General features: G+C 41.8%; 1 protein-coding gene across 5 annotated transcripts in view; it reads left to right on the forward strand.

Annotated features, from left to right (window-relative positions):
• Positions 1-305: 305 nt before the first annotated feature.
• Positions 306-23,113, forward strand: part of ank3a (ankyrin 3a) — a 137,523-nt gene continuing 114,715 nt past the window's right edge. For 2 of the 5 annotated variants that reach the window (XM_037781966.1, XM_037781968.1), the window contains exon 1: positions 15,039-15,625. In XM_037781966.1, the coding sequence (XP_037637894.1) occupies positions 15,503-15,625 (123 nt within the window). In that variant the 5' untranslated portion in view covers positions 15,039-15,502. Of the gene's footprint in view, positions 448-15,035; positions 15,626-23,113 lie in introns of those variants that run through there. The other 3 variants (XM_037781970.1, XR_005208499.1, XM_037781973.1) reach the window with 3 other exon arrangements.

The following is a 23,113-nucleotide window of genomic DNA, read 5'->3' on the forward strand; positions in this document are numbered from 1 at the left end:
TGCTTTGAGACATGAAGTCACCACAACAATTAGTCCAACACAAATGATTCCAGTAGAAATTCCCACCAGCAGGCACAGCTTGGTGCTCCTGCTGTACACTCGGCCCTCATTTTGATCTGAATTATTCCAATAACACTCCCTTTCCATCCCACCCGTTGTTCTCATACACAATGGCATTGACCCGCTCTATTGTCTGCGGGGTTGTGTCCTCCTTTCCAGCACTGAGAGGCTCATTTGTTGATCTCCTAACTAGATTACCGCTTGTCTGATTAACTGCCTGTAACCCCTGCTGCCACTTGTAGCTGAACTTGGGCAGGGCTTTACGCACGCCCTCATTGTCCCGGCTGTTCACGGCCTTCCATACACTTTCCCCTTCTTGCACCTGGTGAACTCGCGGACAATGTCAGAGACGGTGAGGATTAACTGAAGATGCAAGGAGTTGAAGGGGTGAGTTTAAAAGCCCAGTCACATGGACCTTTTTTTTTGATCCTGTTTGAAGACCTACTTACAGTACAAATGCCCAGAGAGTTGCTAATGCTAGGCTAACAGGGCTGTGGTTGTGCTGATTAGACGACACTGGTAACCTATTTATCTGCTAGTTAGATAAGCCAGTGTTGATGTAGTCAAGGTGAGGTCAAGTAGGCAGGATCCATGTGGCTGTCACTCCTCGATAGCTACTGAGGTGAAACACTATTGCAAAACCTGATCTAGTTTACCAAGTAGTATATTTTGTGTGAGATAGTTATCAAAATAATAAATCTGCATTGTCACAGCTAGGGCTGTGTATTGGCAAGAATCTGGCGATACGATACGTATCATGATACAGGGGTAACAATTCAATATATTGTGATATATTGCAATACTGTACGCAAGGCGATATATTAAAAACTGCATGGGTTTGCCCAAAATTGCATGTGATTATCATAAAGTGGGCATGTCTGTAAAGGGGAGACACATGGGTAGTATATATTGAATCTATTTTCAGTCACATATATTAAGGTGAGAGATCAAGAGACCCCTTTGAAAATGACCATGCCAGTTTTTCCTCCTTCATGACATGCAAGTATGACATGGTACCAATGGATTTCGTAGGTTTTCTAGTTTCATATGATACCAGTAGATTCACTATACCTTTAAAACTGAGCTTTTTTGGAGCAGCGTTTTGGAGAATCGATACAGTATCGCAAAACATAATATCGCGATACTCATGTGTATCAATATTGTCCTACATCCCTAGTCACAGCCACTCTCGCTCTGTTTCATTTTTAGCCTCCCTAGCAGCATGGCTCTAGAGATGTCACTGTCTGTCTATTGGTCTGTCCGCCAGTTTGGTCCAGACTGAAATATGTCAACAACTATCGGATGAATTGCCATGAAATTGTGTGCAGACATCCATGTTCCAGGATGAATCCTACTGACTTTGATGATCCTCTGACTTTTTCATCTTGCGCCAGAGATCACATTTGTTGGTGAAATGTCTCAAGAGCTGTTGGATGGACTGCCATAACATTTGGTACAGGCATTTGTGTTCCCCTCATTATGACTTGTAATCACTCTGGTGATTATCTAACTTTTCATCTAGCACTGTCATCAGGTCAAAATTTTAATTTGTCCAATACTTTGTTTAATGCCTCAATATTTACAAGAGTAATGACAATGCCATCAGCTTCAGCTGTACTTTGTGTTTAGTGCTAATTGGCAAATATTGGCATGCTAATTTGCTAAAATATGATAGTGAACATGGTAAATGCTATTGATTAATCAACATATAGACAGTGTAGGTAAAGTCATCTTCAAAGATGTACTTCACCAACCTTCCTATTGAGCATTTATAAGTGGTTAGTCTGAGTGAATCGCATTTTTTAAGCCAATTTCCTAACGTTATATTATACTAACCATAAAGACATAGACTTCCTGTTTTCCCCTCTGACCCATCACCTTTTCATTCAGGCACCTGACTAAGTTACCATGACAGGTTGAACTCTAAGGACCAGAAGGTGAGGACACAATATGAAAGGGTTGAGGGAGGCGAGCCACAGTGGGGGTTTTGAGACAGAAAGATGCGCATGGCCGGACAAATTTTGCCTCCAAGAGCTGAACTTGGGGTGACAGCCATCGTGTGGGGACTAGGGACAATGGGCTGAGGGAGAATTGTGTGTATGCCTGTGTATGGCGTTCGCAGCAATACTCCCCACACTATACAATCACTCAGGCCGTCTACTGGAGTGACATTTCAGGAAATTTCCACTGATGTGGGACCGGGGCCTCAGCTGTCAAGACGGAGCAGCGGGGAGGGGTTGGGTGGGGTGAAATGAGTAAGAGAGAGAGAGAGGAGCGATGGATGTTGCTTATCAGACTTGGCAAGATCTCACAGCTTTATGGCTTATGGGGGAGAACATTGATAAGTTCTCTCTCTTCCTTTCTTTCTCTGTCTCTCTGCGTTATTGCTTTCAGTGATAGAGCGAATGATAGCCTCTCTGTGATGTTGGCAGACTTATAAGGCTTATCTCGCTGAATGACATTGGTTTTGTTTTCTGAGCTACCTAAGATGAGATAAATGATGCTCTCAGCTCCACATTTATGAAACCACATCAGTGCATTGAATATAGATGGGCTTCTTCTGGTCAGGACAGTATTTGAGTACACTAAGTGGTTGTACCAGCATTTCAATAAATAGTGTTTATTGCTTGACTCTTCCTGAAGTGTTTCACTGACATATTTCGGTGAAACACTTTTTTTTTTACATGTAAAGTATGCGTGGTAGAGGGCATAGGATGGAAATGTTGGGGAACAGTCTTCAACTTTGTAATGTGGTTAGTGAGAGGACTTGACATTTACACCACCTCTATCTTTTCCAACCCCGTGCCTTGGATCCAGTGAGCGTGTGAGTGTTTTTTGCATGGTGATCATTGCTAAGGTGTGAGTAAGATGAGGTTATTGCGTGCGTGTGACCCAGACTTTGTTTGAATGTGCAGCATGTCTGCTTGCACATGTAGTTTACAGAGTTGTGCAGCTCAGCTCTGACTGTGCAAACACAATTAGCTGATTTGCATCCAATTAAAACTTCAATAAACCCCATCTGTAACCTTTCCATGCTCTCTAATCCCCAGATACCATATCAGACGGCATCTCGACCTTTTGGCAACACTAGTACGAGAAATGGGATGAGCTAAGCTAAGCGTAGTAGTGCTACATTTCCATCACCAACTGTCTGGATGGCTAGCACCTCTGGCCCGACACCCGGCCTCTTCATTCCAGCGATTGAAAATGAAGCCTGCGTGTGATCAAACGTCCTTGCTTTTACTGTTACTAGGCTAGAGGTTACTACTGGAAAACTCAGGCTTCATTCCAGTTAGTTGGCTTTATTCCAGTCTGCACCCTGCATGTGTATATTTTGATAGGAAACGTGTCCAGGAAGTATATCTATCTGGTCACAGAGAGCCTTTGGAAATGCAAACACAGTTTTGGCTGAATGGAATTTGTCTACATTGAACTTGGAGGCAGACTTGTCACTTAAAATTCTGCCTGCTGGACTATTCCCAAAGTGTAACAGAGCGTCGTAATTGATAGCACTGAGACACTGATAGTAGTGAGTATTTATATGTCACCTTGCTTCGAGGATACTGCTAAAAATAGAGAAATTGGCATTGATCTTACAGTTGGTTATTTGGCTTTATTTCATTGAGTATTGCTTTGACATGCATGAAACCTTGAATTCATTGCAACTTAAAGGTGCTAAAATGCGATATTTGGGAGCATTTCTATTGCATCCGCACGGCTCTCAACATGGCGACGGCTGAGCTGACGGCTCGTAGCTAACGTTGCTAACAGCGATAACAGTGCAAAACACGGCAACAGTGCTGACAGAGCTAAAAGTGTTTACCGGAGGTATTAGCTATTAGAGCAATGCAGAGTGGCAGCTGTGAGCTAGCTAGTGGGGCATACTCACGTGCATGAACATGCGCTAAAAAGCGCGGCCGGCCCCGGCTATGTCAACAAAACACGGAGAAGCTCGGATTACAATACACACAGAGGGAGGGCGACTTCACTCTCTGCTCAGGTAGACATTACTCCACTATATCTTTACATAGCAAATAGTTGTTTGATGCTATATTAATGCTCTGAATATCGTATAGAGCATCTTTAATGACACAATGTGTACAGTATCTTTTTAAATCACTTGCACAGAATGTTGGCCAATAAGCCTTAGGTGTATTGGCACAACATTAGAGGCATCGACACACTCAAAATACTTGTGATAGCTTTGCAAATGCCTATTGTGTGCACTGTGATACCAGAAACTTGGGAGTATGGTAAATATCTCCAGGCAGACTGTAAATGCTCTGGTGGCAGCTGACCTTTCTTCTGTGAAGAAAAGCAATGGCTTATGAGTGTGTAAGTGTGTGTGCAAATGTATTTGTCTGTGCTTCGATGTGTGTGCACTCACACAGTAACACAAGACTGGGGAGGGGGGGGTTCTCTGGGTCCGGCAGTACTTTCCAGGTGGTTGCTTTGTGTGTTTGTGCGGGCGCGTGTGTGTGATGATACTTTGATATGGGGCTGGTGTACTGTGCGAGAGTGAGCGAGGCTCCCTGGGCGCATCGCTTCTTGGCACTTCTCTATGATCCCATCATGACGGGGAAACTCGACACTGGGGAGGATATTCCACTGCCCAGCGGCTAAGGGAGAGTAACAAGGCTGCACAAACACACAGCTCCTGCAATTCCAGTAACGGGGTCTGGTGAGGTTACGCCTGCACAAACACACACGGCTTCACACACTCCTGTTTAAACATGAAACTCCTGCACATTACCGACACATTACGTACAGTATGTGAAACTACATACACACACACACACACATATAGATATATATATACATGAACACACCCCCACCCCAGGACTGCACTAATGAACACTCCAATTGCTGAGCTGACAGTGAGTTGATTGGCACAGAGAAAGCATTACACCAGCACATTCAGGCATATGGCATGTGGACCCACTGATGGGCACACACATATGGTGCTGGTGGCTTCTGCTGCTTCGCATGGGAGGAAGGCACTGTGCTCGCCTTTGATCAGACTCCAAATCACAGAGCACGGCACACAAAGTACAGCCTAAAAATCTCTAACTGTTTGGGTTGCATCATTTTGTCTCATTATTTAAAAAAAAACATTTAAATTCAATGCCTCTTGCAGCAACAAAGTACTGCAGTTTTTTCACAATGCATTATGAAGTATAATTTTATAACATAAGTTGTCTTTTTGTCTTTTTTTTTTTAAATGCACAGTTGTATTGTGGAAAAGGGAGCCTGTACATTTACAGTATGAACACCCTGCAATTTGTGTTAAAGTTGAAATTTGTGTTTTAAAGTTTTCCACTAGTTTTTATATTGTTTCTTCACTTTTTTATAAACATAACTTATAAAATATAAAATTGGACAATGCCATATGAATAATAAATGAGACTATTCAATTCTCATTAGTTACTGTAACAACAAAAGCTACTCTTTCTGGAGTCCACATATATCTATTCACTACAATATCATCTGAAATTCATATTCACAATAATTCTCAACTATAGTAACGACAAACACTGAGACAAAACAAGTCAATAACTAAAATTTCATACAACAGATACCTCACCTATAATGCCAAAACACTTTTTTATGAACCGATATTTGCACACATTGATGACAACGTTAAGTGTGTTGTGTTTACGGAGAGATCTGTCGCAGTTCTCAGTCTTTTAACACCCTCCTAATTCCCACGTCAGCAAAATCAACCTCCGGTAACCATGGCAACTTTTGTTTTCTTGATGCTCCCGGAATATCCCACCAACTCACCCACCAGAGAGTTCCTGAGGACTCTGTTTATAACTGTTAAGGGACTGCATCATCATCGGAAACAGTTGCCGTGGTGACAAGGCATATCCCAGAGGTTTATATGCTGGATCTGTGATTGGCTGGAGTGACAGGGTCATGACCTGTGAGGCCTTCATCATTTACCTCCGTCAGCCATCAACAGGTTGCTAATTCTCTCTTTCTCTTTATCGTTTCTCACCGTCAGTTGAGATAAAGTTTGTCAACGAGTCACACCTCCACTTTCCTTGTTTTTGTTTTGTTTCCTTCATCTTCCATTGCCCTCCCATTAGATTCATGATACCAAAGTAAAAGCACCACAATTTTCTTTTCCTAATGTTTTCAATTAAAAACCACTCAGGCCGGCTCGTAATGGTTACCGTCAGGAAATTGTGTTTTATTAATGCCCAAATTGAAGTTTCTCCTCAGCCACAATCAGTGCTTGAAGTGGAAAAAAATAAGTGCCAGTACTCCCCTTGTTCACATGTTGGCGTGCGTATCAGCCGGTATCGGCAATCTCTTGCTCCTATTTATATATTTATGATTTCTTTAAGCATTATAGGCCTATAATATTACAATAATATTACAACTGAAACAGGGTTAAGGTGGTGTGTATATTTACTCATAGTGTTAATACTTAAAGTGCTTTCCTGTGTTATTTGTAGCCTATAGTATTATTCTGTAATATATTATTGGATGTCTATAGCCTTGAATCAACACCAGCCAGACAGACAGGCAGGTATGCATGCAGAGCTGAGGTGTGTGAGCTAGTCATTCAGGTTTTAGGAGCAGTGTCCCAGTCAGGATGCTCTTACATATTATGCAAAAAGATAAAGAGACATATTCGGAATTTCTGCAGCGCATAAAAGATACTAGGAGATATTGGGTTTTGGGGTCCTCCGGTAACAACAAGATTTGAAGGTTTTTGACTTAAAACTATACAATTTGACATCATTTTGGACCATTATTATTGCTATAGAAAAGTAGTGTATAAGACGTAGTGTATCGATACCGGTGAGTACCGGCCCACTTCGAGCACTGGCCACAAATATAATCATTCTGTCCATTTCCTGGACAACATAACAGCAATGTACTGAGAATTAAGAGACACTTTTAATAGAGAAGAGCACAGGAGAACCATTGAACATTTTTGTTAGTTATATAATGGAACTTTGCATCACTGCAGAGTTTAGACACTGCCAGGGCCAAGATGACCAATTGTGTTTCTCGCTCTTTTGTACGACACATTGCCTACTTTTTTAAAGCCGTAGCTGTATTGTGCCTCGGTGAGATGACTTATTGCAGTCCGGTATGCTGATACAAAGCAGCCTATGAATAGGAAGAAACTGGGTGTGATTGTGCAACGCCGTGTATAACTGTCCCCAACAGACCGTGAAATTGTTTATTCTTCTGCTGCCATTTCTGTGTAAAACAGAAAAGGGATCACTTCCCCCTCTGCACAGACGCCGCAGTCAGACCGCCACTTGTTTCAGCCAAGAAATTAACTCCCCATTGATTAACGGAAATTCTTAATCAACAGACAACAGTGTTTGTTCTTGTTGTTATTCGGATAGCCCACTGAAGTCATCGCAATAGCCTGGAGATATTGTCGGGCAAAAAAAAAGCTCCAATCTATTTAAAATTCTTGATTGTGTTTTCTCGCTTCTCCTCATAGTGACTTTGTTCCACAACACTGGCTTCATGGTGAAATGGCAGATGACGCAACATAGATGTGACCGGTTTTTCTAGCATTTTCACAGTATTGTCAAGATGAATTAACCTTTTCTTGGGCAGTTCAAATTGAAATACATTGCAATTTTTGCTTGCAAGTGGTTTCTGAGTCGTAAACATGACTTCCACCAAAACCAGATAGTGGTTTTAAAATGCTTGAAAATGTGCTTGAAAACCTAACTTTTGTTCTTTTACTGCAAAACCGTCCACTGGTTTAATAGAAACATAAATCCAATCCTTTTTGTTTCATGTGTAAATCCCACTTGCCCCCAGTGGTTTATCCTGGGGTAACCTGTAACGTACTGTGTAGCGGTGGATTAGTAGGTACACTGCCTGCTTCACAGTTAACACGACATGAATCATAATTTTTTAAAAGCATGCTTTGATGTTTAAGTTGATCTAAATTCTAGCTGATTTCTTTATGCATAGTGACATGAGGGCTTGTTTTTCTCTCATTGATCATCCTTAACCTTGTAATCTTCCCACTTTGCATTGTAACCACATTTCAGTAACAGAAAGTGTTTTTTAGGGATGCACCTATCCGGCTTTTACAGTCCCAATACCGATAGCGATACCTGGGCTTTAGGTATCGGCCGATACCGACAACCGATCAGATACCAGTGTTTGATTAATAAGCTGAATGCCTCACCGTGTGGAAGTGACTGGGATCATTCTTTTATGTATCATGCAACATCAGGCTTGACTTAAACGTTGCTTTCTTAACTTTGTAAAACAAAATGTAACAAGTAAATCTAGATATAGATTTATTGAGTTGCTATTTATTATTAGAATAATAAATTGTGTACTTTTGTACCAAGGCTGAGTCCTTACTGCAGCGGCCCAGGGTTCGAATCGAACCCCTGGCCCTATGCTGCGTGTCATCCTCTCTCTCCCCCTTTCATAACAATCACTGTCACTATCAAATAAAGGCAAAAAGCCCAAAATAATCTAAAACAAAAATAATAATAATAATAATAATAATAATAATAATAATAAATTGTACACCAACAACTTGGTAAAAAATCTTCAAAATTAACAGGAAATATAATTCAAGTGTAAACCTGGTTAATGCAGCAACAAATTGGTCAAACCTTTCAGTATATAATGTATATAGTATATAAATATAGAATTATATTGAATAGATCGGCCCCATTATCACCAATCCAGTTATTTGAGTCAGTATCAGCCCAATATCCAATTATTATTATTATTATTATTATTATTATTATATCCGAGTATTGGTATTCGGTGCATCCCTGGTATTTTTCCTGTTGATAAATTCATTTAGTGGCTTCAATATGACCCACATAATCTGTATATGTGAGTGTGCAAGTGCAACTCCCTTTTATCTTTCTCTCTCTGCCTATCACTGCATATGAAAACATAACCATTGCTAAGCAATTCTCCTCACCAAATTAACAAAAGAACAGTCAGTCAGCCGTTTAAGACCCCACCTCAAAGCCTGCCTGTGTGAGCATGTGTGTGTGTGTGAGTGTATATGTGTGTGTTATCCCCTCCACTGTGAATGTCTGTCTGCCCCTCAGTGGGGAAACCATGCAAGGACATTTTGGTCTGGTTTGAAGGGGACTGCTTGGTCGTGACACACATTTAGGTAGGTTATTGGTAGCTATTAGCTAAGTGGGTTAAAGCGCACATCTCATGGTGTGTTTTGTTTATCCGGAGGGGAGACATTAGAGTAATTTAGATGACGACTGAGGAGAGGAACAAAGGGGGGGGGTGATAAGAAAAATAGAAGGTGTGGGGGAGAGATTGTGTGTGTGAGTGCGACCCAGTTTGTGTGTTTGGTTGAGTCAGAGAGGATGTGTAAATGATGAAGAGAGTATAAAAAAAACCACTCCCCAAAACAACTACCGTCTTTTGCCTTCAGCTGTGGCCTTAATGTCGAGGCTGCAAACATCCTTCACACACTGTCTGATACCGCGAGGCTGGCAGAGCCACAGTGGAATATGAATACAAATTGATGCTTGGTGATTAATTTGTTTTGATCTATGTTTTCTGTGCTAAATGTCCTTAATGGATTTTTTAATTGTCTCTACATTGTTTCTGCCTGCACTGCTCTGCCTGTATTTTACCTCTCACTCCATCCAGATATCGCCTCCACCTCCCTTCTCTTACCCTTTATTTCTGTTTGTATACTGTGCTTTTATGATATATCCGACTCCTCTTCTCACCCCCGTATTGATGCATTAGCCTTCAGGCCAAGTGTGTGTGGTAGTGTAGGGGGGATTCTCTGTGTGGGTGGATCTATTTCCCGTCAGTCTAAAACCACTTGCCATTTGACCTCACACCTTTCATACTCTCCTTCCTCTACCTTCTTTTTCTTCTTCCTGGAGGCGTTTCCAGTCCAGTCAGAGCAGACGAAGATGTCTCCACACTTGGGGGGTGCCAGCAGAGAGGGGAAAGGAGGAGATTCACATTGTAAAGTTAAACTTGAATCTGGGTGGAGATCTTGTGTTTCAGGTGTGAAAGCTTTAAGAGGCAAACATCTTAAATCTTGAAAATAGAGTTCCTTTTATGAGTGACGGTATGTGCATGAAGAACAGGTGAAATGTGTTCATATATTGTACATTTTAGGTTATGTTGCCTGAATTCAACCCTTGTTTTGGTGCTGTTTGATCACAGTTCAGTTTATGTTAATATATCGGTGTTGATTATGTTTCTAATGGCAGCAACAACACCTTTTTGTTATTAATAAATGTTGTTTATCAGGCCAACTGTGCACTTTGAGGACATTTTGGGACTGTTGATGCTGTTGAGCACTAGAGGGCAGTGTAGTACAAATAATGAGTGCAGTCCAGCTGGACCACAGAGGATGCACTGCTCATTATCTTCCCTTTTCATCGTATTATACATGACAACACATGCACTGCAGTTTGTGACTTTGTCCATCCACAAACTGTAGTCACTGCACTACAATTCAGCATAATGACTGTGTTTGTGTATGTTAATTAATAATGTAGATGAGGTGGTAAAATGACCACAAGGAAGCAATGTTTGATTCATGAAGAAACAATTTTGAGTGCTGCACTGGGTCAGGAAACTATGTGTTGGAAATGTTGAGGTAAAAAACAGGTGCTCTTCAAGGATGGGGCAAGTAGTCAAATAACCATAAAAACAGTGACTGTCCAGCTTACTTTGAATGGAAGTCCCTGGTATAGGATGGCAGTCTGGAAAACAACCGAGGCACTCTGATTGTCAATTAAAAAACCTTTATTAAGACATGGATAACACCCACCAACGTGTTTCGACTCAACAACTCTTCTTCAGGGAGTGTAGTATGGTGAGAACGGATGTTCAAATTTAAAATCGGAGTCACATGACATGAGAACGCTACCCACTTGAAACAATAAAATGACAATGGACATATCATAATATATGTATAAAGTGTGAAAAAACAAATAATGTGCTAATATAAATTATAAAGCTCATAAAAAAAATACAATAAAAGAATGTAAAAAATTAAATAATAATAAAAATATAATAATAATAAAAAATAAAATAAAAATAAATGTGAGGCAGATAAATAAGTAAAGACATTATTTTCCCTTCTTATTATATTATACACAACAGCACATGCACTACAGTTTGTGACTTTGTCCATTCACAAACTGCAGTCCGTGCACTACAATGCAGCATGATGACTGTGTTTGTGGATGTAAATGAATAATGTAGATGAGGTGGTAAAATGACCACAGGGAAGCGATGTTTGGTTCATTTCTATGTCACAGGAACTTGTGCCTAACATGGGCAGGACAAGAAATTGGCAGTTAAATTCAGATGAAAGCCGGTCACTCGACTTCTTGCAGCTCCATTCAAAAACTATTCCTGTCAAAACCGACTGTAACCCTTCAATTAAAGATATCAGTGTAATTTCATGTGTTTTGGTTATTCCGTAACCTTCCAGTAACCTGTCCAGCTCAAGCCCTCCAGATGCTGTCATTGCTTTGCTTGTTTTTGTTAGTGTGTAGGGACACACCTTTGTGGCTGCGGAGGTCAACGAGGCCAATGACATTGATGCTGTGATTGGTCTTGTTGCACCCGTGGGAGTTGCAGCAGTGAGATGCACAGACTGGGGAGAAGGCAACTCACCACAGATAAGAGACTGACTGACCCAAGCAACACGGTCTCAGGGGCATCTGAAAACATACGAGGATTTAGAAAGTTTGGTTTTGCTTGTGTAGTCAGTGTGAGATTAATACAATACTTCAATTTAGGGCTGTCGAAGTTAATGTGATAATAACACATTAACACAAATTTGTTTTAATGCCACTAATTTCCTCAATGCATTAACACAACTTGCGATTTTAAGGTTGTTGCGGGCTCAGTTTTAAATAGAGTGAAGATCCATGGCAGCATATGAAACTAGAAAACCTAAGGAATCCATTGGTACCAACCATGTCATACTAGCTTGTTGCAAATGAGGCTAAATAACGCTCCAAACTAAACGGTACATTTTGACGAGGAAAAACTGTCATGGCCATTTTCAAAGGGGTCGCTTGACCTCTGACCTCCAGATATGTGAATAAAAAAGGGTTCTATGGGTACCCACGAGTCTCCCCTTTACATGCATGCCCACTTTATGATAATCACATGCAGTTTGGGGCAAGTTATAGTCAAGTCAGCACACTGACACACTGACAGCTGTTGTTGCTTGTTGGGCTGCAGTTTGCCATGTTACGATTTGAGCATATTTTTATGGTAAATACAGTACCTGTGAAGGTTTCTGGAAAATATTTGTCATTGTTTTGTGTTGTTAATTAAATCCCAATAATGAATATATGCATACATTTGCATAAAGCAGCATATTTGCCCACTCCCGGGTTTATAAGAGTATTAAATACTTGACACATCTCCCTTTAAGTTGCATTTTGAACAGATAACAAATGTGTGATTAATTTGCAATTACATATTTTAATCGATTGATGGCCCTATTTGCAACTAACAATTGTTTTTCATTATTGATTAATCAGATGATTAATTTCTCTATTGATTGTTTGATCTAGAAAATTGCATTATCAAAATTGTTGCCAATTAATTTTTCTGTCAATCATCTAATTGATTAATTGAGTAATCCTTTAAGCTCTAATAATAGCTACTGCTACTACTACTACTACTAAATGAAAATAACCATCCTAACAATGCACTGATGCAACATATTCTTCATTTTGTGTGTGATTTATTGTTCTGGTAGTGGCTGGTTTTATTCTGGCTGTATGTGTGTGTATGTGTGTGTATGGCATAGTGCCTGGAGAACGGTGGAAAACATCCAATAAATGTCCACTTCTAGAGTTCACCGGCCACCAGCCAACTCTGCTCTGTAGTAGTAGACAGGCTTTTTCTTTGCCTGCAAAATGCTGGTGTTTGAAATATAGGACACCTTGGCAGTGGCTTTTACTACGAGTAAGGCTAAGGGGAGGTAATGGTCTTCTTTTGGCTATCACACTGTGAATGGAGTTTTATCAATGGAGGAATTTTTGAAAAGGCGGTTGAACTGGCAGCTATAGTAAACGATTGTTTTTGCACAATTAGTTTCTGGGCCGTTTCTTCACAACGTTTTCCTTCAGCTGCAGAAAATGTGTGTTGCTCTATTGAAGGATTGTAATTTCCTGTTCATTCATTATGATTCCTCTTTGCATATCTCTTCTCGGACATTTTTTTTCTCCAGAATAGCGATTTGTTTATCATGTGCACATATGCCCTGTTATCTTCTCCATGCATCTCCATACACTTGCACACATGCACCCACCCCCTGCTCCCTCCCTTCCCAATCTCTCTTCTTACCTCTCCACGCTCCTTATCCATCCATCCTGTCCTCCCTGAAGCCACCCCATTGGCTCTCGCCTAGCAACCGCATGATAATTTGGCATAATGTGACACCCCCTGATGCATGATGGGGGCTGTAAGTCAGCTTCATCCCCCCCCTCATGCTGGTGGCTGGGATTTGGGGTTGAAAAGAAAGAAAAAAAAATGAAACGGGGAGGATGAATGAATATATTTGAGGAAGAGAAAAGGGGGAATTTCACGCTCACATCGTTACACGACTGGTGTCCACCGGCTAAACCTGTCATCTGTCCCCGGAGGGTTGTTCTCCTCTTTCTCTAGCAGCAGTGACCGATCATCTCCTCTCATTCACAGCTTTTCTCCATATGGGTCCCATGTAGTCCATATGTACAGTCAGAGGCACAGTAGATTTTACCCAAAGCAGACAGGCATGTGATGAGGCAGCCTCTCGGTATTGACAGGACCCCGCCAGGCTCATAGGTGCCTCTGACACACAGGCAGTCAGGCTGGGGGGGGTGGAAGAAACATAAAGATGGCCGCTGCGTGCTCTGTCTGTCTCCACGCTGCCATGTCTGACGTGAGCACGGCCGATGTGAAGGACATCCTGAATAAGACGTCTCGTGTTTTTCTTTTCTCCCCTCTTCAGTCACAGTAAATCAAACGGGATCTTTTGTTGTCTCTTCCTCTCTCTGTGTAGATCTTCTCTCCTGTCTCTCCCTCCTCCTCCTCCTCATCCTTCTTCTCCTCCTCCTCCTCCTCCTCTGTTCCTCTGTTTTCAACAAAGACCCGAGTGATTTTTGCTAAACAAAAGCTCCCCTGGTCCCGTTTGACCTCTCCATCACGGTGTCTATGACCCCAGATGGTGGGATGACCACACTGAGGTTAGAGAAGCGCAGAGACTCAGAAATAAGGGAAATAGAAATTTATTTCTTAAATTTGACATTTGCAGTCATTAAATTATTAATTAATTTGTTGCCTGGTTGGTTCATTCACTTGACTGGTTTCTGATTTGGTTTGTGTGTGTGTGTGATATTTGTGCACTATTCCCATCAGGATCGTCCAGTCTCTCTCCTCCCTCCCTCCCTCTTCGCCATCACCCGTGTCCTTTGCATGTTCTCCCCATCCCAGCCACCTACAGCTGGTTGTGTGTATCCATGTGTGTGTGTGTGTCATAGTAGATAGGTAGTAGGGGTGGGGTGGGGTGGGGTGGGGGGGGAGGGGGGTTATACAAACACACTACACATGCACACACTCACCCATTCTGCTTTTGCACCCCGCCACCATTTCCTTTTGCTTTCCTAACCGGTGCCTTTGCTTCATTCATGCACTCACACCCCCCCTCTCTCTCTCACACACACAGTTCATCTATTTCTCTCAGAGTGTATCTCTCTCACACACACACACACACACACACACACACACACACACACACACGTCTGCATGGTGGAGCACCAGGCGAGGTATACAGCAGCAGGGACCAGAGCAAGGAGAAATAGGAAGAGAGAGAAAGAAACGTTTAAGAGGACGGACTGAAACAGAGCGTGGTTGCCGTAGTAACCATACCCCTCCCTTCTTCCCTCCACCTCCATTCTCTCTCTCTCTCTCTCTCTCTCTCTCTCTCTCTCCTCCCTCTCTCCACCTCTGTGCTGGTGATGCTCGTGTCTCTTTTTCTCTCCATCCGGTTTGTCCTCACCTCTCCTGGACGCGCTCCTCTCCACACTGCCAGCGGATGACACACGAGGAGGAGGAGGAGAAGGAGGAGATGAGGAGAAGCTGCTGTCTCTTCTCTCCCGTCTTTCCATCACTTTGAAAAAAAAGAGAGAGAGAGTGAAAGAGAGAGAGAGAGAGAGAGAATACCAGAACCAGAGCAACAACCAAAAGAAAGGACACACAGGATATACATACAAATGTAAAAGATACCCTACTCTTCTCCATTCTCCTTTTCAAGGAGGGCATTTTTCTTCCCTTTCCCCCCCTTTCCTTTTCTACCCCGATTTTTTCCTCTGAGATCCCGGTTTTGTCAATTACAGCCTCTGAACTTCTCTGGGATTTCAGGTGAGGCACGCGTGTGTAGTGTGTGGTGCTTCTACAAATTTTTTTATAGCCTATCATGGCTCACGCGGCCTCCCAATTGAAGAAGAATCGGGGGGAAGTGGATGTGAATGCATTAGAGGACGAGAAGGAGAAGCGGAGGAAGAGCAGGAGAGCAGCGTCCCGGGAACAAAAGAGAAAGGTAACAGACGAGGGCTGGCTGGCTGGCTGGGCTGGCTGGCTGGTGGCTTCATCTGCTCCGCTCCACTAGCAGCATCGGAGCGTGACTCTGTGCGTGTGTGCTACATCTCCCTCAGCTTGACTACCTAGATCAACTGGAGGTTGCCTCGTCACACAGACATACATTCATGTACATGTTCATATCTGCGCATAAATCAAGACACGTGTGGAGTCTCTGTTTTCAGTTGACACTAGTCCCATTTTCAAGAGCATCTTTGACCTTGTGCACTGAATGTGCGTGTGTGTGATAGTGTTTCTTCATTGTGTGTTTTCATTGTTGGTATGCATGTGAGGTGTGAGTTTGCATAATGCTTGTGTGTGTGTGTATATGTCTTCATACACGTGATAGCTCAAAGTCAAAAATATATTTCACCTGTTTGTGCACGATGATCTTATAGCTATACCCGTCTCCAGATGAGGCGAACGCTGCACGGACACATGGAGCGTTTTGTTTCCCTGCCTCTAGACTTTTTGAACGTTTCCTAATATTGTCAGTCCGTTTAGTAAAACTACGTCACACGGGGGCTTCCTTAAATATTTGCACATCCTTCCTTGTTTTAACGAGACATTAGGTGGTCAGTCGTTACAGTGTGATCATCCTCTGCAGATTTGTTAATCATTGCTTCCTATAGGCGTATTTTAACCTTGTTGTGGGTGAATGCTGGGAGTTGCGAAGAGTGTGAGGTCACGTTTGCGTTCGTTTTTTAAAATGACAAATAAGAACACGTGTTATAAAATGGGACAAACACAGGCCAAAGATGCAAAAAAACTTGGAGATGTGTGAGTGCTTTAGTGGGTTTTTACGGGTTCTTGCTTGTGTGTGTGTGTGTGCGTGCGTGTGCTTGGATGCACAGACAGCCATGTATAATGCATACACGAGTGATTTATTGATGACAAAGCTTTTCATATGATGGAGGAGGAACTGAAATGCACGTGGGTCTCCCTCCTTATCCTCCTGTCTTACATGTCAGTTACGCGGTGAACCCTGTTTCAATGTCAGCTCTGCATGTGCTTCAGACAGACTAGAGGGAGAAACCAAAAAGGGAGGCATTTAATATTAGATGAAAGCAAATTATAAGCTGCTACTGATGGAAACAGGAACAAAAACAAAGGTGTACGTATTACAATAAACTCCCCCACTGTCTGGACTATTCTCGTGTTTAGAGAAAGCATTCATTGCATTCTGCGTATTGAATGTTGGGAGATTTGACCGTGAGAGATCTATTCAATAACAGTGACATTTACTGAACTTTGCGCCCATGGGGGCCTGGTTTTGAATTATGCTGCTGGCAACGTTATTTGACCTCAGCATAAACAAGAAGTGAGCTATCATGGCCCCAAAAAAAGGAAAAGATTCATAAGGTCAAGTGAATTTACGGATCTACTTCTCAGTCAAGTTACCTTCTACTTTCATCTGTGTTTGTGTGCGTGTGAAAATGATGTTTCTGAGATGCTGATCTGCATAGGCGGTTTATAGTCCCTATGAAGGGTCATGTTTCATAGAAGAGAACAGGAGACAGCGATGATGAGGAGAGGAGAGAGTTGTATTGATTGGATTGTGCCCAGCACCGTCCATGAGGATAACAAACTTTCCCTTCTCACCTGCCGTGCGTCCTTCCCTCTGTCCTCACACATATCTCCCTCATTCCCTTCTCTGTGTCTTTGTCTCCTCACCTTTGGCTTGGTTTCTCTTCGTCCATTCACATCTCTCTCTTTTCATCATTAGCGCTGTTGTTTGGCTCGTGCTGCTACCTTTTAACGATACACTGTCACAAAACAAAGTCGAACACTAAAGTTAATTCGTTTGTCAGTTGTGTTTACTCGAGGGATGTGAACTTTAGGCCGTTGCTGTCAGTCACACATATAGATTCGCAGTAGTGGTTTTTATTCCTTGGCTGCCCTTGCTCGTGCGCTGTTTACCCCTGTTGGTGGCCTGCCAACTGTCACTGTGTCCCAGTATGCAGTAGATGGGAACAGACTGACCGAGAGGTGTCAGAGTCAGAGAGAAACATTACGAAAGAGCGACATGTGCAGAAAGACTATACAAGAGATAAAAGGACTTTACAGTCACAGGTTACGTTGTCAGTTCCCCTCCATTATTCAGCCTCACACCTTTTATTTCTGTCTGGTAGCTAAAGCGATATGGTCGTCTTGGTGCACATTGTGCAACAAACTGCTTTGACTCACTCCTTTCACAGCTCTACAAACACTATTTTTAGATGGCGGAGCAGGTACAAAACTGTTTGTAGAGAACACTTGCAAATGCAGAGTGGTGCGTCTTCCCATTCGGGCTTTTTTTTTTTGCATTAGTCATCAAGCAGGTGGATTACTGTATATAGAGTTGTTCCGATACCGATACCAGTATCGGAAATGCACCCGATACTACCCAAAATTCAGTATCTGGTATCGGCGAGTACGCCAGTCTAGGCACCGATCCAATACCAGAATTCATTAACCCAGAAAAAAATCTACTTGTTTAACCGGAAATCAGTTTTTCTTCATCGCTCCAAAACAGTAGCCTTCACTCTGCTGTTGCCATATCGGATCGGTACTCGGTATCAGCCGATAAGGCAAGTTCAGTTATTGGAATCAGTATCAGGAAGAAAAAAATGTTATTGGAACATCTCTAACTGTATATGTCATGAAATGCTGCAAAATATCCTCTAAGAGTCTTGAAGTTAATTTAAGGCGTGTACATATCTGAAATGTCCTTCAGTAACATCACTTGAAATACATTACATGTCATTTTTGATGCTTACTCCAATTACTGTATGTCCGTTAACTAGCTCAGATGTTCAGTTCTTGTAATTAGTAATTGAATCATTAATGTGTAGTTATTACTTTTGAATGTTGGTTAGTGTTAATCCATTTATAAAAAGATCTGCCAATCAATCAATTTGGGAGTGATAGCAGATCCCAGTCCTGTACCTCAAGCATTAGTGCAGTGAATACTTTTGTTTTCACGTGGATCACAGATGCCTATAAGGTCACCAGAAAATAGTTTAATAGTTTATATTGCTTCTATTTCCTGTCTGTTCCTGTTTCCTGTTTGGGTTAATATCAAAGTATAACATAATATGCAGTCCATTGAGACATAGGCTGTGTCACTCGCTACTTCCTAACTACACTCCGTAGTTTAGTGAGCAGTAAGTTGAGAGTTTGGACTCTTATTAATCAGTTTGTGGATTTCTAAAATGTGACACATTGCATTATGGAATTGTTAGCAGAAAGTAGTGTACATGCCATGGACATCACTTTTTTTTATTTGTTCCATTGTGGGGATCTTTGAAGGCACTATATCATGAACACATTCACCATGTTATGGTGGAGGGTTACACAGTATAAGCAGGGAGTAATTTGTGGACACAGCCATAGTAACTGACTATCAAAATGCAGAAATAGATCAACAAAGTGCATGTGAGGGAGATGAGACATCGTCAGACATGAGGCCTGCTGCTTTTATCAGAGTTCGCTCAGTTCAGTGTAGGCCTAATGGAGTCCAGGGTGTCTGGGGAGGGATCCCTGGTACAGATGCTTAACAACTTGGTGTAGTGTGTGTGCGTATTGGTAGTGTGTATCGTTAGGGAAGCAGCACAGAGGGAGATAAAGTCCCTACCATTAGCACCCTGGGATTACTGGGATGTTAACCTGAGAGAGAGAGAGAGAGAGAGAGAGAGAGGAGAGAGACAGAGCACACCTCTATGTATCTGTGTGTGTTTGTATTAGGGCTATGTAATGGCAGTTGGTAATCTGGCGATACAGTTCATATCATGATACAGGGGTAACGATTCAATATGTTGCAATAAACAGTATTTTGACACTGTAAGCAAGGCGATATATTGTGATTTTTTTCAAATCTAATTTAAGGAAAATTGTCATATTATAAAGAACACATCACCATATGTATAAAATCTGAGTTAAAAAAAAGTCACTATGTTAAATGGCTACTATGGGGACTAATATCATTACACATGAATACAGTTTGACTCATTGGATCCACAAGAGTCTCAGCTTTCCAGTCATACCCAATTTATGTAATTATAAGACTGTTTATGGACCCAAGTATGCAGAAATATTCAAATACACCATTTTAGAATAGGCGAAAATAACACATTTGTACTGCGTGCAAACAACTGCATGATTTTTGCCCCAAACTGCATGTGATTAGCATAAATTGGGCATCTCTGTAAAGACTCGTTGGTACCCATAGAACCCATTTTCATTCACATATCTTGAGGTCAGAGCTCAAATGTCCATGCCGGTTTTTCCTCGCCAAAATATAGCGTAACTTTGGAGCGCTATTTACTTTGTGACATTCAAGTATGACATGGTTGATACTAATGTATGCCTTAGGTTTTCTAGTTTCATATGATACCAGTACCTCCGCTTTAGCTTTAAAACTGAGCTCTCTACAACCTCCAAAAGACAGGTTTAAGAGGTCAATTAAAAATAGATACAACGTTTTGGAGAATCGCTGCAAAACATAATATCGCGATACTCGTGTGTAGATATTTTCTTACACCCCTAGTTTGTATGAATGCTGGAATTCATTTTCTTGTATGAGAGTTTCTGAGAGACAGTCTGTGAAAACTCAGTAGCCGCAGTGGTCATCTGGACGGGAAACCCCCGTTACATTAATTCTCCAAGCTGCTTTACTTCTAATGACATTATCTAGAGCCAGGAGCCCCCAATGGATTCCCTGAGAGAGAGAGAGAGCTAAGTAAAGCATAGGTTTCCTGCTGCCAGGTCCCAGTTTTACACACCGCTCCGGTACACAGCGTGTGTGTCGGTACTGTACCTATTGTTTCTCTCATAAGGCTTATATGGGTCATGTGCTAGCTTGTTTTCCACAGGCTTATTCTACAGTCAAATCTGACAGTGTTTCATCTTCCAAAGATATTCTGTGCCAGTTTCCCAGCTTTTATGCACCTGTGTCACCTTGTTGAAGTCTAATATTGTGCCTTTTTTCAACGGTTAAGCGACATTCGATCCACTTCATTATAAATTCCAAAGATCACTGGCACGTCCCGCTAATCAACGGCGAATGCCATCATCATTTATCGCCATTTGCCATCATCGCTGTTCATTAGAGGTCTGAATCCCGGATCACAGCAGTGAATCTAAAGCAAGACATTGAAATGACTGCTGGAAGGCGAATGGCAGTGTTGAAATTGGATTTGAGCCCCGTGCTGCCTTCAGAGCAAGCCCATGGCAACAGTGGGAAGGCAAAAGTAAACGGTGGGGAACAGAGCCATCAGGCTGTAGGCAGGCAGGAAGCGAGGAAACAATAATATCAATATACTGTATATCTTAATAGATTCCACTCCTCTATGTCTTTTCTTTCTGTCTCATTTCTCTCCACTCACTCTCTAGTTTGGCTGAAACAAAGCCGGCACGCGTATTCCCCCCCCCCCCCCCCCACACCCACTCCTTCACCTCCTCCCCTCCCCACCAGCCCATAAAAGATGGAGGTTAATGAATTCGGCGCTCATGCATGCCTCAGCTAATTGCATTGGCATTGGGAACTCCTCCCAGTATTACAAAATGTTTTCACCATCAAGATGGCCACCGGCTGGACGGCCGGTGACTTTGAGGAGGCTGCCAAGCTTCTGTTTGTGGAAATAATGACAATTGATGTAGCGTATACGACATTCTTATTACTCAATGGGAATATAATGTATGCGATTTTAAAGAGGCTATTGTCCAGTTTGTAGTAACACTTTGACAGAGATTTAAACAGGTGAATCCTTTCGACTGCCTTTTATGAATGAGACTTTTATCTGAAGTTACAGTAATATGATGCTTCAGCAGTCTGACTTCAGTCAAATCAAGTTTTTATCTCCCAGAATTACAGCCAATTTAGTACAAAAATTCATTCTTTTTTGTTACCATTCCTCCACTGCAGCTCAGCACTGAAACACTGTCTATGGAAGCACACAGAGGGGATTTATACTAAATAGGCTGTAACGTTGGAATATATATCAGATAAGCTTTCTAAATACATTTTTGCACTAACATTGGTAGCATGGCAGTATGGGATCTTTTAATGGCCAGTATGAACAGGATGAATGGCTAGTCTAGTCAAGTCAAGTCGGCATTGTTTCTTTAGTAGCCATTCAGTGTATTTACATTCAGTAACTACGTCTCTATGTAGTCGTTTTTGCTGGTGGTGGAGTCCGCCATTCCCGTGTTGGATAAGCACAAGGGATTCTCAGGAGCAATGCAGCATGTAATCCACCGTAATTTTATCTCCGTATCAGAATATGTTGCATCGTACACCATATCAGCTGTATTAAGTTACTGTTAATCCACACAATGAATGCCAAAATGCTGAAAATGTGACGGTACTCGTTTTTCTACAGTACCGCAGGTACCCTGGGTACCGGGTGGGATGACTGTTAGCAGCTATAATCATCATCATTAACATAGGTGGCACTGAGTTTCATTATGATGCATTCAAGCTCTATTTTATTCTAAAAATGAGTATTAGGCGAAGGTAAATTCTAACGTTATCATGATGCGTTCAAATGTAATGTAAAATGTATTTTTTGCCGGAAAACATAAATAAATACAGTTGTTCGATGTTTTCACAGCAATATAAAATAGATATAAGAGAGGGAATTATGACCTGTTTAACTTCCTAACACTAGCTTTACCATGGTACAAGACAAGACACAAGACAACAGTCTTTTTTGTGATTTTTTCGGTGTCGCCAATCAACCGAGGTCCACTGAATTGATGATTGCAGACACATTGATCAAACCTAAACCTCGACAATTCATGTTAGGTGGCTGTTTTCATATTATCCATGCATTTTCTTTCACATACACACTATATATAACGCAAGTTAATCAGTCCATTTTAATCCCCACCCTTGTATTAAACATGGCCTGAAACGTGCAGGATCCTCCAACGGGCGACAGCGTCAGCGTCCTCACTCTACTGTATGCTGCTGCTATTGTTCTACATTAGCTTCAGTCTCTAAGGGGAAATGAGAGCGTGTAATAAGGATTGTTCTAATTATTGATCCACCACTTCAAGGGTCCTCACTGAGAGCTACTGCTGGGGGATGGTGTGTGTGTGTGTGATGAGATTTCTTAGGGAGCCTTCGTAACTGGAAACCTGTGTATGTGGGGATTTGTTTGTCCTACCACTGGGGAAAAGAAATCCATGTTGTCTAGTTGTGGTTCCTGGTCTGGTCTTTTTTTTTTGTGCATCAGGTGTTTACTGTGTTCAACACTGCATTTTGACATCCTTTTACCAGTCACATATGTGTGCATTAGAGAGTCAGAGAGAGAAAAGTGGGGAGAGGAAGAGATGGAAGTGTAAAGAAAGAGGAAGAGATAAGGACTAATAGATGGAGAGAGAGAGAGTTGAAGAGAGGAGAGAGTGAGAGATAAGAAGAAATGGAGAGAATTACTGTAGAGAGGAAGGGAAAGAGAGAGGAGAG

The sequence above is a fragment of the Sebastes umbrosus genome, chromosome 10, assembly GCF_015220745.1.
Source record: "Sebastes umbrosus isolate fSebUmb1 chromosome 10, fSebUmb1.pri, whole genome shotgun sequence".
Lineage (NCBI taxonomy): Eukaryota > Metazoa > Chordata > Actinopteri > Perciformes > Sebastidae > Sebastes > Sebastes umbrosus.